Below are 16474 nucleotides of genomic sequence, written 5' to 3'. Positions count from 1 at the left end.
TTCTTATAGTAAATTAAGATAAAAATATTAAATGTTCTGAGAAAAGTATGATAAAATTTTTAGAATATACTATTTCTATATACAGAATGATCATTCCAAGATCTTTTTAAAAAGCTAATAGACATTTCATCACAGACTGAAATAAGTGAGATAAAAAGTTGAGCTAAATAATAATGCAAGAATAAGAAGATGCGTTCCCCAAGAAACCTTTAGTTGACTCCTGTAGTCTTAGGATTTATAAGAGATTTTAGCCTAACAGACAACAATATTCATTTTAATATCTTGGTAGAATTATGGATACATATTGAATATACTGGTATAAATATGGAGTTCAATTCCTTTGGCTCTTGAAGATTTTTTTTAAAGATGTTAGGTACACCATTTTCAAGTGAAAAATTGCCTAACTCTCCCCTCTTCCGGTAGTATGAAGAGGAGAAAGCAAAAACTCTTGTGTTTTGGGGACCGAAAAGATTCCTTTGTAAAGATGGAGGTCTTTAAAATCCATAAAAAAAAAAGGCCTACTTCTTTGTATTACTTTTAAGTGTCCAATAAAAATCCAAAACCTAATCCATTTAGTTAACCAATCATTTAAAAATTTACTCAACATTTAAAATTTCTATGATGATTTTTTTTTTTTCAAACCTTAAAGACCTTCATGAAACTAATTCAGGTGAGAACAACAGCACAGATCCATTCAATATGCTGAACCTTGTTACAACTATATATACCAATTACCATCAAATGTCTTGTCAAGCCTCATCTCATTCATGAAATATAGACCCATATTTAAAAAGAAAAGTAAAATGAATATAATAAAAATTGTTATTACTATACAATTATTAACTTCTCTTATTATTATTTTAAAGCTAAATCTCCTACATTCATTTTTAAAGAAAACCTTTTTTCTAAATAAACAAAAGTATATGTATGATAATATGAGGAAATAAACAATACAATTTTATCAACATTATAAACAAAAAAAACAAAAAAATCAAAGGTGAAATCATTTAAGAAACCTTTTCTACAATAAAATGATAATCAAGCTAAAAATACTAATGAGAATAACCGAACCCGTCAGTAGACTTGAGCCATCTGGACTCCATTGTCCAACTAAAACAGCACCTTTATGAGCATCGACACTCTTCTCTATCCTTCCACTTTTACCAATAAGATGAAACCTTCCTAACAAACATATTTAAGAATTAGGGGAAAGTCAGGCTAATAAAAAAACACACACTTATGAAAAAATACCATCAGATGAAGTTATTAAAAGCTGTTCTTGAGTTTGCTTTCTTCCTCCAATATTTCTAGAAAACGAGTGAAAATCCAGGGGAAATACTTCATTAGGAAGTTCACAAACTTTTTGGGAATCACCAGTAATAAGGTTCCATTTCATTAATAAATGATCATCCCTACAAAAACAATATTTTTTTTTTTTTTACAGAACTGAGAATTTGAGGTAAATATTTCTGAACAATAACTTGTCATGAATCATTTCCTGCAGAAATCACCTTACCCACAAGAAAGAACTTCTTCAGTATTATTCCATGCAACACAACTAACTATGTCAGAATGTTCAGCATACCTTGGAAATTCTATTTTCAATAGCATGATAAATAAAATGAAAACAAAAAAATGTATTAAATGCCATCAGTTAACTGGCATCTCTGTTGCCTAGCAACAATACTACAAATCAAAATATAGAAGTGAAGTATTTAAAAGACAATGATAGAGATATGTGATAATACTTTAGTAAATAATTACTAATATTAGACCAAATTGAAAATCCTTCATCAAAATTTACTAAATAATTTTCTAGATAAGTCTACAAAGTTCAGATGTTGGCCAGAATGACAACCTATGTCTTGTCAGGTTATGTTTATATTCCCAATGGAGAGGTTACATTAAGATTCAATTTTACAGTTGGGTTCAGTAATTGTATAATAGCTGCTTTGAAAATTTTTTGACTAATATGAAATGATTACACTAATAAAATAAATTTATTATTCAAACAATATAGCTAGCTATGTTGGTTGACTTAGAAAACAAATATTTGGTTAGTGAAAATGTGAATGTAGGTAATGGAATTAAAACCCTGAATTGTGAAGAAATTGTTTATTCAGATTTCTACAGGCACTTCCTACACCAGAATGTACCATGCATTATAAAAAATTTAACATCAGATTGGGAATGCCAAAGAATGTGGGTGTTAAACAATAAACCAAATTTAGAGTACTTGGATTCACATTTTGGTATGCATTAACCAACAATTAATTTCCTTCACTATTATTTATAAGTTTCTGGCATTATGATAGAAATCAACATATTAATGTAATATCATTAAACATTGCTTTATTATTGCTTAGTTACATGGTCTGCAAATTTATTTTCAAGAACTAGATCGCTAAAAATTTATTATTCATTTGTCAGTACTTAAAAGTAAGTACAAAAAGTATTGAAAATTAGTATTTCTTTATATTAACCTACTAAATATTAGTCATATTAGTTTCTGATATTTGTGTTGGTTTCCACTATAATGCTTTGCTTTAACATTGACAAACAAAAGTTTTGATTTTATATTGAATTGGATATATTTCAAAGATAGTACTGTAAAATGAGGGTTCTTTCTCTACTAAGGTCGTTCCACTGATTCCCCCGAAGCTAGTAGAACTGTCATAAAGTAACCCCAGTCCACAATACAATCAGTAGATTACATCAAAATCAAGATGAAAATTTAATGCTTTGAGATAATATTTAATTTAATAAACTGTAATTAACTAATTAACATGTAATGTCAAACAGGATATGTCTTATGTTGTTCATTTGTTATTTGTATAACAAATAAAGAATTTGTTAATAATTGTTGTTTATTTCATGATTCAATTTTTTTCTCAAATAAAAATTTATTCCTTCATGAGAAAAGATTTATTTAGGAATAAATAATGGTGTATGAATTATCTATTTATAATTCATGAATAAAATAAAATTTTAAATAGAACAAATCAGAAAAAGAACAAAAAAAATTATATATTACTATCATGTATTTTAAATTTATTGCACTATCTCTATATATTATAAGATTTAAAAATCTCACAACTCTACTTTTATCTACTTATCCCCCAAGTTTTTAGAACAGGTAACCTTGGTTAATTAATTCTGACATTGAGGATTTTGAATTTTTAAGGAAACGAAGTAGCTCAGTGAATGAAGCACTGTGTTACTATCTCTCCAATCCCGGGTTCAAATACAGGCATAAACTATGCTGTTAAATCTGTTGTGTTGACCCTGTGGGTTGGGGATTAAGCACCATTAATCAGGAGAAAAATTATTAATCACAGAAAAAAAGTACTCTTATTCATTGCACAACTATTTTCTAGAAACAATACTTCCTAAAAAAGTACTGAACCCCAGACCCTTCATTTCCTCTAGTGGTATAGATCTTAGGACTTTAAATAAATCTTAGAGGCTATACATATATGTGTATGAAATAATAAATGATTAAAGGTTATAAACATTATTAGGTTTAAATTTAAATGGGTCAAAGTTGTTAAATTCAATTAAGATAAGGAGTATATAAAAATCACAGGGGAAAAACAGGTGTCCTATAAACTTGTAAATGAGAAAAGCGAAATTCAATGTTTGACGACTCCAAAAAAGTTTAATTTTGTTTGTAGTAAGAGAGTTGACATCATGGGAATATAATCTTTTCCTATATTTATTTTTATCCTCTAATAATAAATAAATAATTACAATTTTGAAAAAAATGCGACATTGATTGACCAACATCAAACAAAACTTGTGAGAAATTTTAATTATTTCAAATGAATTATTAACTTCGAAGAAATATGGGTGAATTTAAGACTACATTACTTAATTTTGAAATAAAATATAGAATATTTCTTTCCTACATTGGGTCTTAATTTGGCAGGAAATGCAAGTGTACCTGTTGCCAACTGTAATGAAAAGTATTACAATTCTCATGCAAAAACAACCATGCTATTTAGAGACTTCATTAGTTATTGGCATAAATACACCAGGTTTCCTGACAGTAACCAATGCTTATATCTCAAGGTGGTAAATTAATCCATGCATATTTTTAAAAACTTTGTCAATACTGTATAAATTAATTTTAATATATTTTTTTCTTTTAGGATTGGCACTTTTTGAGAGAATTTCCTGACTATGAGATCTATCATATTCCATTAATGTTTGCATCTGATTGGCTAAATGAATATTTGTTGAGCAGGCCAGATTCTGATGATTATAGATTTGTCTACTTGGGTCCAAAAGGCAGTTGGTAATATTACATTAATATTTCCTTTATTTATTTTTGGGAGAAAACCTTAGAAAATGAACACTGTTGAATATACAAGATCTGGAAGATCTGGTGGTTTTTTAATGTGGTAATTGGATCGGTAGTGGTGTTCTAGAGATTGGTGGTTCACCTGATGTGGAAGTGTAGTGACCATAGAGCTTTGGAACAATGATCATCATAAGTATCCTATTAAGACATCCTTCAGAAATAAGGATTCTGTGACCCTCAAACACAGTGGTAGTTTTGTTAAAATTTTAATGTTGCTCCTCATGGGACTATTCCGTCTTGGAACATTATTCTTTTGTTTCAGAATAGCAAGGAGAAGGAATTCCTTCAAGATAACTGACAAACCTTGGGGATGTCCAAATTGATTATGGAACCCCAGGAAATTAGCTTTTCTTCTTGTTCAGGCTTTTAGGGTCTCCAATAGTACAGTTCAGTAGATTATTAATGAAGACACACTTTCAATAGTAAAGTGCTGTAGTTCAAAATGTACAGCACTGAAATTTCACTAGAAGGTGCATTGTTGCAGAATTCTTGATGGGGATCATCAATGAAGACTCAGAAATGATTTAGTTGAACTTAGACAGCTCACGTCTACCATGAAGTTCATAACAAAATTTCCATTATTGGATTTGGGTCCACATGTGGAAAATGAAGGTTTTCATGCAAGTTATGCTATTTTTTATTCCATTTCAAAAACTGTTAGGTTTGACTGTTAGACCCTGTGTTTGGTTATTCCATGGGTCAGGAGCGAAGAATAAAAGTGAATTGGAACCCTCTCAAACACCAAGCAATATAACAAGTTTTCAGTATGCTAACTCACTCAGTTACTACCAAACTTCAATATTGATTTATTTCAAGTAGTTTTACTTTCTAAATAACCCTCGTAATTGATCTTTACTTCTAACTGTTCAAAATTCAAATTACCATTAGCAAAGTCTTTTAAAATATGAGTAGTTCAATTACAAATATGGCCAAGTCCATTTTTTTTTTCACTAAATGAGTTAAGCATTGTTTCCGTAATCATAGAGGTGGTTTCATCCTCTATTCAATACTAATGCTATTTCTTTTAAAAAAACAACTAGAAGAATGTTAAAAAGTGTTCTTACGTGTGGCTTTTTTCATTTAAAAAAAAAAAAAAAAAAAAAAAAAAAAAAAAAAAAAAGGCCAACACCTATAGCTCTTAGTTTCAAACTCGGATAGGTCTAGTGGAGCCAATCACAGCTGAATATTTGGTCCATGTGACCTTGAAAGACCTCACTTAACCTTTGGTTAAATGTTAATTATTTTATTCTTGCCATTGTGGTGGAATAAGGTTATTTTGATATCCTAAAAACTTTTGTGAAGTGGACTTGGCTATGTCAGTAACTAAGCTACTCATTTTAATTTGACTTTGACTACTATGAGTGGTAGTAGTTTCAAGATTTATTATATGGTAGATAAAGTTTAGTTATATCTTCTCTGAATCATAAGCTTTGTCTTAAAAATTTAAAGTAATGATAATAAATATGAACTAATGACTATTTGAAGATGAATCAGTTACCTAAATATTGATTTTTCATTCAGTCTAATCATTTTCAGCTTGTGTCTTTCAAATCATGGCATCCAAGCTTAACTTGCTTCATTTATTTTTTCTGAAAAAAAAGAATAGTATCAGTGTTATATTTAATAGAAGACATCAATAATTTTTTTTTTTTTTATTTAATTTTTTTTTTTTACCATCTTCAAAAACATGTTTTCATAATTCAAAATATTTATTTTTAATGTTTATTATTGATGTTCATTGATGACAATTATTCTCAAAGTTATTAAAAAATAATGTAATAGTTATTAAAACTATATTAATTAAATTCTGTAATAAACATCACTTCTATATGTTGTTTATAACATCAGTTATAGTTTTAATTAAGTCTGTGTCTTAGCTTCCTCGTATACACATTTTAACCTACAGAATCACTCATTTGTGATGACAGGTGTATTGAAATAATTTATGTTGATTCTAAAAAATATTATCATTATAATTTATCTTACTTAATAAGGAGTTTGGTTGATCACTACAAATAGGTGATTGTACAATATTATCTAGTTGCTAAAAAAATTTAAACCCCCATAACTTACATCTTTGTTCACCTGATTTTAACATAAAATTGCCACTTTGTGGTTCAAGTGTGAGGCTCTGAATTAAGAAAAAAATTAATATATAATAATCAATACAATCAATTGTTTGTTACCCTCATTTATTTAAAAAATAAAGAGCATTTAATAGATTCTGGAATATTTTTAGAAATATTAATTTTAAAATGAATCTCACTTGATATTAGAATCCTATCATAACTTAAAACACTCGTGCATTATATTGGAGCAGAAAACATTAAGGAAGATTCATTAATTTTTTCAAAAGAAAACTTTGCTTCCATAAACCATTGATACTCTTAACCTATTGATAAACAAGAAAAATGAATGATGAAATATATGAAGATAATCTCAGTTTCAACAGGACATAATTGGCTGAACTTGGGACAGTGATTATATTTTGTTCGCTAAGTTGAAAGAACATTTGGCAAAAAAACAATTCAGCTTCAATGATGGGATGAAAGATGAGGTCCAACATTTCCTCAAAGACATGGGATAACAAGTAGAACATGACCATACAAAAACTATCACAGTATCTTCAAAAATGCATAGACTAAAATGAACTGATGTTTAATCTTTAAAATGATACAGGTATTATTAAACATAAATGGAATTTGGTATTAAAAAAATAATAGATCTTCCTTTTCACTTCTAATCCTCCATATTTAAAAATAATAAATTAATAACCTTTATTATTTTTTTACATTACATCAGCTTATGATATTTGTTTCTTTATCTCTATCTAGCTTTAACTTACTATATGTGATATGGGATTCATTTAGATCTAATTTACTTTGTACTCCACGGGAGTTGTTTCGTTGCAAAACTCCCTATATTCCTAGAGTGCATGTCATTTCGTAGTTTCTTCTCTTAAGGTTATCTAATTTTATTCTTTCACAGTAAGCTAAGTACATAAATACATTGTCCATTAATCATTCTTCTCCGCTAATCTTAGATTAAAATTATAATATCTTCTTGCATAATCTAGTCATCAAAATGTTTTAAAATAGATTCCCCACTCATCTCCATTTCATATTTATTTTTTATGATAACAACCTTTGTATAAGGGTGAAAAACCCAGTAAGACTTGCTCATTTTAACATATCTACAAGAGTAGCTGTTCCTGGGGTACTGCTTGACAAAGTTGGTGACGAAGAAGATGGGAGGACCATTTGTTGCCGAGGGATTTATTTTATTAGGGTGTGTCAACTTGGACTGCAGTGGTGCCAGTTTGAATCTGGTCTGGGGATCAGCTTTTATTTTATGCCAGAAATAAAAAGTTGGCCCCTCTCCACCTTGGTTAGAATAGATTGCTTACCCCTGTAGATAATCCTCCTCTACCCGTATGTCAGAAATTACCAGGAGGGGGTAAAAAAAAAATAAAGAAGATAGAAGCCGGCTTGGAAATAAGAATAAAGAACCGAAATGAGATGAGAACCAATTCCAATTAGCAAATTAACAGCTATTTAAATTTCTTATTAACATGTGCATGACCTGAATATCGTTGTTGACACCCATGATGCCAAAAAGCAAGAGAGGAAATAAAAATTTAAAAAAATAACATTTTTTATTATATTAAATTTAGTAGAATACATTTATAAATTCCAGTACCAATAATAATAAATTATTGCCTATAATTTCACTAGATTAGACATGTCCATTGTTCAACTTAACTGTTTCATAAAAGTATATTTTTAATTTTATAGATTAACATAGTGTTTATATTATGTCTGCAGAATAATTCTACTTTCTCCATTATTCATAATTGTTATTTATTTATTCTTCTGCTTCTTATTATCTTTTATTTTATTAGGACACCTCTACATGCTGATGTTTTTTCATCATTTAGTTGGTCTGTCAACATATGTGGCAGAAAGAAATGGGTCTTCTTCCCTCCAGGAGAAGAATTCAATTTAAAGGACAAATTTGGTGAATTGGTTTATTCTGTTGAAAGTGAAGATTTAAAAGATAACTCATTGTATCCTAATTATAAAAACTTGGTGAAACCTTATATATTGATCCAAGAAGTGGGAGATGCTATTTTCGTACCATCAGAGTGGCATCATCAAGTTTGGAATTTGGTAAGTTAATTGTATCATATAGAACCATTATTAAATTGATTTAATCAAGTTAACACGAAATCTTTTCGGTTTCTTTTTTGCAGGAAGACACAATATCAATCAATCATAACTGGATTAATGCATGTAACATCAGAATTGTTTGGAAGGATTTGTTGAATAATTTAAATAAAATTAAGCGAGAAATAGCTGATTGTAAAGATATGGAAGATTGGGATAACCAGTGTCAGCTAATACTTAAATCTGTCTTCGGGATGGATATTAATGAGTTTCTAAACTTTATTTTTTATATAGCGGATGTGAGATTAAAATCTTTAGATAATGATGACTTATTAAAATTAAAGTATTCAAGTTACTGTTTTGGTAAAAATCATATCATACACGACTTACTATCATTATCTGATGTCTTAAATTCAATTAAAGAAAACTCTTTAGGATTTGAGAACATGAATAAAATTATCAATTTGATTGATAGAATAAAAACATTCAAGTAGTATACGTACAAACTATGTTTCTACTATAATTTGTTTCTGTAAAATAAAAATCTTATATTTCCACTCAAGAGAATTAGTTTGTGAAGGAATTCCTAATTAAGAGAATCATAAAAAATCAAATTCAAAGTATTATTACCAAAATATTATAATATACCAGAATTTCATAATGAAACAAATTATACTAAACAGTAAAAACAAAGCTTTGTTTAATTGCTCGATCCCTCACCTACATAGTCCTGCAAACAGGCTTTGTGATTCAATTCTTCATGGCAACCCAAAAGTAGCCTCGTGTTAATCAGAGCATCAAGGTTCATACCTCGGGATATCTGTGAAATAAATATTAACTGCCCCAAATGAGAATAGAACCCTAAACATTCTGAACTGGACACTCACCACAGAGTGATTAACCATCATGACCTTTTCCTGCATCATTTTGTATATTTTACAAAATCACTAAGGTTATTAGTTAAACTGATATATGCACAAACATAATGCAAAATCGATATCTACACTACACAAATATGAAAGATCTAATTTAAATAGTTCTTTCTATTAAAAAGTATTCTAAAAATTTTAGGAGAAAAACAAGTGAACTTTGTTTACATATTATACATACTTTACCCTTTTTGTTACATGATGCAGTGATGCATAAAAATTGGTTAGGTCTCTTTCTAACTTCGGTTACTTCTACATGTACTACAATTTAACATTTATTTAAACTTTTTTGTTACTTTCTCTATAATTTTTGTATTTAAGAGCAGAAAAAGTAGTTATTATTATTTAAACTTTATTTCCACTCAATTTTACATTTTAAAAACCAATAATCACACCGAATTGCATTTCTGACTGAAAACTCTTAATAATTAGGTAATTAATTTAATAAAGTAACAAATGAGTTGGTTTTTTTCCTATAACTTGCAGTGCATCCTAGCAAAACAGTTATGGTATAGGAAATTCAACAACATTAAATTCTGTTTCGAATGAGTACCAAAACATGTTAATTTGGATGAAGCAGTATGTTGTTAACCGTATATTGTAAACCAAAATTTTGCCAAAACTATGCTATAGCTATGGATAACATATGAATCCAAGCGACACAGAAACCCTTTTCTGGCAGTCCTAAAATGGTTACCAAGCAGCTAATTAGTTCGGTCAAATAATAAATTAGAAGTTTCTATTTCAATTGGTCTTTTTTCAGTTTTTCGCCTTTAAGTCTTAAATGGTGGATCTTATAGAAAAAGTTATAATAAATCAAATTAAAGAACATTAATTACTGTGTCATATCCACCTGATCCCGTCAATACCTTATTCCCATTACTCTTTTTGAAGTCAATATACAACTAGAATAGATGGATTACAACCAAACCACTAATCATTACGATCAAACTGATTGACTGCTTAGTAACCATTAAAACATGCAAATTATGGATTCATATGTTATACCTTAGATTTGGCAAAATTTTAAAATAAATTCAGTTTTTTAGTTTATATTGGTTTACGACACACTGCTTCATCAAATTAGTATTTTAAGGTACTGATTCGATGCAGAATTTAATGTTGTGTAATTTCTCATACCCATAAGTTTTTGCTAGGATGCACTGTGTAGGATTCACAGGTAATAATAAAAGAAAGACTTAATTCATTACTTTATAAAATTAGTTGCCTCATTAATAAGAGTTTTAGAACTGCCAGAAATGAGTTTTCATGTTAAGTGTGATAGAAAATAATTTTTTTAAATTATTTACATATGTATGTTCTATGAAATGGATTTTATACATCTGACTCATGTACAGTTGCCTTTCTGTTAGAATTGCTGTAGAATCCATGAAAAAACTTCCAACACTGTTATCTTATCTTGTGGTTACTATTTAAATATAGGACCACCTGAGTGGTGGTCCAATTTTCATTTCATGGCAGTGCCACAGAATGAGATCTCTACACTCGCACTCTGGTCAAAAGTTTGCTTACCTCTAGAATTAGGATGGCTCCTCAAAGGCAAGAGCTGCACTTTCTAGGCAATGATAATTTTCAGTTCAACTCTAAAATAATTCAAAACATAAATGTTGTTTTTTTAAACTCAAACTCACTAATTCAACCGTAGAGAACGAACATAAAATGGTCACCATGAATATGTTTAACAAGAAATTTAAATAAACAATTATGAACTAGCAAATAGTTTTTTTGACATTATTCCACATACATTACTGAAATTCACCCTCCATACAAAGGAATATATCTCCATTTTTGTTTTTTTACCACATTTTTCAAATTGCTAATAAAAAACAGTATAGACAAAAATATATTTTTGATATATGTTTATTTATTTTCTATTTACTCTGTTTCTACATTGTTACTTTCTAAATCATTATTATACATATTTCCAGCATTTTTTTGAGATTGAAAATAAAATCCCACGAAAAGCTTTTTTCAGTTTCTTCAAAGAATCATCATATTTCTTAATTCTGTCCAAATGAACATTGAGTATAAATTACATAAATCACAAAAGCATCAGCGATCTGCAACAGTTACCGTAATCACCTTCAGGTAATCATTTACAACTAACAATTGTTAGACTGCATAGAATTATTGATAATAATTTAAATTCATTGTAAAATATTACAATTAGTTGAATGATGTTATCATCCATTGCTATGTAAAATTTAAAAATATTTATATCGTTTGTAGGGAAAAGTAATACCAAATTTATGATAGCTCATCCAAAAGTTTTTTTTCACATTAGCAACCGATATGGAAAATAAAATTATTGTACATAGAGATAAAAAATGAATCACCTTATGCATTTGATTCAGAATTGTTTTTTAACCATTGGGTAATTGTACCATGTAAAAAATAGTAACATATAACAGAATCATATATAAATAAATGAATAAAAATGGATCTACTTAGCTAATGAACAAAAAAGAAACTTTTTACTATCTCAGAAAAAAAAAATGTAATTCTGATAGTATTTTTCTTCTGGATGAAAATATACCTGTTGTTAATAGACAGGCATTTATAACGTATAACATTAGAATACTTTCTACATTCTTCACTACGCAATATTCAAATACATTTGATTATTATTAGAAAATAAGCAATGAAGATTTTTTGTTATATTTTACCTATCGAGCGAATGTTTCATACCATATTTGACCTTCCAATCACAAAAAATATTCCACTCATTCACGTTAAGTTTTTCCAATATAAATTAAAAGTTAAAATAAGTTTTTTTCAAACTAACAAATAGAGCAAGCAACACATACTGATAAGAATTTATCACCATTATGTGGAAGCAGCTTTTAAAATAACTTTAGAATGGACAATGAACACAACCACCTTTCACACCTAAGGGTTATGTTCATTATCAAATTCAAGAGAAGAAATATCTTTGAAAACAATAAAAATTTTCTCAAGGAAAATAGTCTAAAATCAGAATGAAGATTATGACAATTACATATCAGGGTATTCTTTTCAAGAAGACTCATCCTTTTTACTGAGAACCAAACATTGGACTTTTTTTAAACTTAAATCTAGTTTGAATTGTCTAAAGGGCTAAGATCTAGAATTAATAAGGCTTAGTTCAAAAGTTGTCACTGAAATCAGTTACTTTTTATTCCTTGCTTCCACCACAAAACAAGCCATTTTCATCAAATGTGATATATTCTAAATGTTTTGGTATGGGCAAACCTATAAACTAGGTTAACCTTAACTTGCTCAGTACAAGCTAAAGTATAGTTTAATTCAGATATTCTCTGGAGTTATTGTAATACAATATTATCTGAATTAATTATAATTGATTGGTTGACTGTATTTATAAGGGGTTTGAAATAAATTAAGCATAGTAAAAAAGGGTAATTTTAGAAAAAAAAACTGATTATATGTGAGGGTTTAGCCAAAATTTTGAATATGGGTAGATTTAATTAAGTTAATTAAATTTAACTTGTCTATTGATTTTGAATGGGATATAATATAGAATAATAAAAGATACTAGTAGTTTTACTAGGTTTATGATTGGTGGTAGACTATTGAAGTTCTCGATGAAACTTGAGGTCCGGTTCCTCTTCCGTGTTGTATTCTCTCTCATTTCACCTCTACCCCTTTGCCTGGGATGTTGTAGAATCACTTACCCATCCTGAATACATTGAACCTTAGTAAACATACTGTTTCTCTGAGCTTAAATACTTAGTCCACTCTGAACCTGTTCAAACACTGAGTCCAGTAACCCTATTTCATGGGTTTACCAATAGATGGCAGGATCTTGATGTCTTATTCCAATAATGTGAGTTATCTTCCTCAAACAAGTATACTATTGCATGTTTTGATTATAGCATACATTTTGATTGTTAAACATAAATAAATAGGAGTGATCTAAGGTTTCTTCCGAATTATAGAGATACCTAATGGTACATAACACACACCATTTTCAGAGCAGTGTGAATCCTAGAACACAAACAGATATGTGAACATTTGTTTGATCCCCACTGAACTACCAAAATAAAGTTCTGAACACTTTTTTTTTTTTTTTAAATAGCAAGGTTTCACCTTTGAGACTTGAGTGATATGCATAACAAAGGTTGTTGGGATGAATAATTCCAAATTTAAATAAATTAGGCATTTTGTTACCAACGATTAATTGGTAAATGAAATTAAGAATCAATTAGGGTTTGTGTGAGTACACCCTAGTTTTAATGATAGCATCCCAAATGCCTTGGCTACCATATTGTTGCATGGTTTATTTTAATTTTCTTGAATGTAACATCAACTTTGCGGTGATGAAGTTCTTATCCACCTTCTATATTCCATTCTTAATAAGTGAAAGAACTACAAATCAAACATCTCTTCTGCAGCAATCCAATAGATGGCTATAAATGATTTTTTTATACACTAATTCAGTGAGGTAGAGCTGGTTTTTCTACAGGTCAGATTAGCGAATACATTGGCCAATTTTATTTTTTAATCCACTAGTGGACTAGGTTCATTCATGCAGGGTGTTTATGTTTAAATCTGCCCGGTTAAAAGTTCAGAGATAGGTCACAGGTTCTCTAGTAGTTTATAGATAACTGTGTTATGCTTGCCTCCAAGATGAGATTGAGATTGAAATGACCTGTCTTCCACAAGCTTACCACTTGAATAAGGGAAAAAACCATAGTTTTATGCAAAAATCTGCATTCCACCTAAAATATTCATTTAATAAAACTACCGATAACTGAGACTTATTGCTGAACTATAAAACTAAAGGTATATCTTCCAGTGGTGCAAGCTAATTAATTAACTACCTCATTATTTCAACATAGTCATTATAAGAGATATACCTCTTAATGTCACAAAAAAAAAAAAAAAATTGACATGTATAATTATTGTTCATTAGGGAATATTTCCTTAAAAAATTAAGAATGGTAAACAACCGAGAGGTAGACAAAAGCAGGATAGTATTGAGGCCAACTTAGATTCTATTTAGGAAGCTAATTGATGAAAAGTTTGAAGACAGTAATTACTTGTATCAACATTGAATATTCAGGTTCTCTAAGCTTATTATTTATTTTACTCAAATGTATTAGGAAGAAGGATTGAAAGAAAGAAAGAGTTAATTATTAATAATTCTAACTCTTGCTCTTCAAACCAACAATTTGAATATTAAGTTATTAAAAAAAAAAAAAAAATCCAAAAACATAACAAAATAAATTAACAGAACATTTTTGGGGAATTTTTTTCCCTATAACTTTATCAAGTGCAGTTTATTTATTCTATACTAGGAGAAATAAAAATACACATATAATTTCAAAATTCCTAACTGTATTCTTAAATAAAATATTTACACTTTCTTTAAGATCATTTTAACACAGAGTAAATTATTAATATATTTGGGACTGTACATAAATAAATAACTGTCTTTCAAAAAATTAAATAATTATCTCTCTATACATTTATCAACAATATTATACAGAAATTTACATATGTACCACTACATAAATAGTTATATAATACATAGATAAAATATTATTATTACTTATATTTACAGTAATATTAACATTAGGTACAGGTTTTTATGTGTGATGGCACTTTATTTTTCAGCTGATTCTTAAGTCATATGATGTTTATGATATATCAAAAATTATTATCTTGCTTCTGATCATGATAAAATAATTCATTAAAATAAATCACAGTTGTCTCGTAACTTAATTTAAAATATACATACAACTTATAAGTGTTACTTTGTTTTATACTTGTGTTAAATGGTTACAATATTAATTACCTCAAAATTGCAAAAAGGCAGGCATAAGTTCATTAATATTGGTATGCCTGCCTACTTTAGACCGGTGAATATTTACACTCTTCAGTAGTTAACAATTGGTGGATCATGGTAAAGAGCAGCCAAGAGATAAATTAAATCCTTTCTCTTTTTTTATTTCCAGCACCTCTTTTGGAAATGTTTTTGTTAATGATATCAGCAACATAACTCTTATGGTCAAAAAATTTCATGATTTGACTTTTAGCATCTAGCATTTGATCTTTGGCTACTTTGGTTCTTTGAAAGTTTGCCTGAAACAATAAATTATAATTCTTTATAATTAACTATATTTCATTGTACAAAGGTTTGGTTCTGATGGTGAACAGCATGATAAAATTTGTCAGGGCCGTTTGTAGCCGAGTAAGTTAAAGCACCAACTTTGACTAGCTCGTGACTGCAGTGATGCCATCGACTTCCTATCATAGTTAGAATAAGGTGATTACCCCCTCTCCTTGTATGTCAGAAATGAAGAGGAAGGGGGTCATAAATAAATAAAAGATGACTTTAAAATATCTATGGCTTACTTCACACTGGTGTTAAGTACATTTCCACTCGCTTCATGAAAAATACAACTAAAGGTTATTTTTTTTAGGAAACTTAAAACTTATCAATTAATTCTCCTAAAAGAGAGAAAATTTAATTGCATTCCTTGTAAAGTTAGTGGAAATCAACTAAGCACCACTGTGAAGAAAGTCATCAGTATGTCATAGATTAGACTAAAGTTACCTAACTAATCAAAAAGTAACCCCCATCTATGATACTATTTTTGCAATATGTCCACAACATTTAATAATAGGAGTATTTTTTTAGGCAAAGTAACAACACAAAATTGAGACTTTTAAAGATATACGGTAATTGTATAAAATATAAAAATAACTTACCCTCACTCTTTCATTTATGCGACTGTAATCCTTATCTATTTCCTTATTTTTGTTTTTCTTTTGATTTATTTCTAATACACACAACAGTGAATTGTAAAATTCAATAAATTCATCCTCCGAACTCACCTAAACAATAGAAATATATAATTATTAAATAACATAAATAATGTATATTTCAATTATTGTAAAAACATTTGAAGAAAAGAAAAACAAACAATTTTTAGACATTAATTACAAAACAGATGAGAATGGAAAGGAACCCTTACTACTATTGAATATAA

At 28.7% G+C, this 16474-nt stretch overlaps 3 protein-coding genes across 11 annotated transcripts in view; 1 reads left to right on the top strand and 2 right to left on the bottom strand.

Moving 5' to 3' along the window:
• Positions 1–15413, bottom strand: part of Oseg5 (intraflagellar transport protein Oseg5) — a 29872-nt gene extending 14459 nt beyond the window's left edge. The window contains exons 1-4 of one of the 5 annotated variants that reach the window (XM_067044632.1): positions 15277–15413; positions 5862–5952; positions 1252–1412; positions 1072–1182 (exon numbers count right to left, since the gene is read on the bottom strand). In XM_067044632.1, coding sequence (XP_066900733.1) covers positions 1072–1182; positions 1252–1412; positions 5862–5893 — 304 coding nt within the window. In that variant the 5' untranslated portion in view covers positions 5894–5952; positions 15277–15413. Of the gene's footprint in view, positions 1–1071; positions 1183–1251; positions 1413–1511; positions 1672–5861; positions 5953–15276 lie in introns of those variants that run through there. The other 4 variants (XM_067044633.1, XM_014426834.3, XM_014426835.3 and 1 more) reach the window with 4 other exon arrangements.
• JMJD4 (jumonji domain containing 4) lies at positions 1694–11300 on the top strand. Its single transcript, XM_014426837.3, has 5 exons — positions 1694–2252; positions 3929–4071; positions 4152–4297; positions 8265–8532; positions 8616–11300. Exons 1-5 carry the CDS (start codon positions 2027–2029, stop codon positions 9021–9023), a joined length of 1191 nt encoding a protein of 396 aa, XP_014282323.1. The 5' UTR covers positions 1694–2026; the 3' UTR covers positions 9024–11300.
• Sap130 (Sin3A-associated protein 130) overlaps positions 15277–16474 on the bottom strand; it is a 28519-nt gene continuing 27321 nt past the window's right edge. For all 5 annotated transcript variants that reach the window (XM_014426832.3, XM_024358965.2, XM_014426830.3 and 2 more), the window contains 2 exons: positions 16194–16319; positions 15277–15563 (listed from right to left, as the gene is read on the bottom strand). In XM_014426832.3, the coding sequence (XP_014282318.1) occupies positions 15408–15563; positions 16194–16319 (282 nt within the window). In that variant the 3' untranslated portion in view covers positions 15277–15407. The remainder of the gene's footprint in view (positions 15564–16193; positions 16320–16474) is intronic.

The sequence above is a fragment of the Halyomorpha halys genome, unplaced genomic scaffold (genome assembly GCF_000696795.3).
Source record: "Halyomorpha halys isolate HHAL.00 unplaced genomic scaffold, Hhal_1.1 Scaffold596.1, whole genome shotgun sequence".
Taxonomy (NCBI): domain Eukaryota; kingdom Metazoa; phylum Arthropoda; class Insecta; order Hemiptera; family Pentatomidae; genus Halyomorpha; species Halyomorpha halys.
The sequence above is the reverse complement of the archived record's forward strand: the minus strand, read 5'-3'. Positions and strand labels throughout refer to the sequence as shown.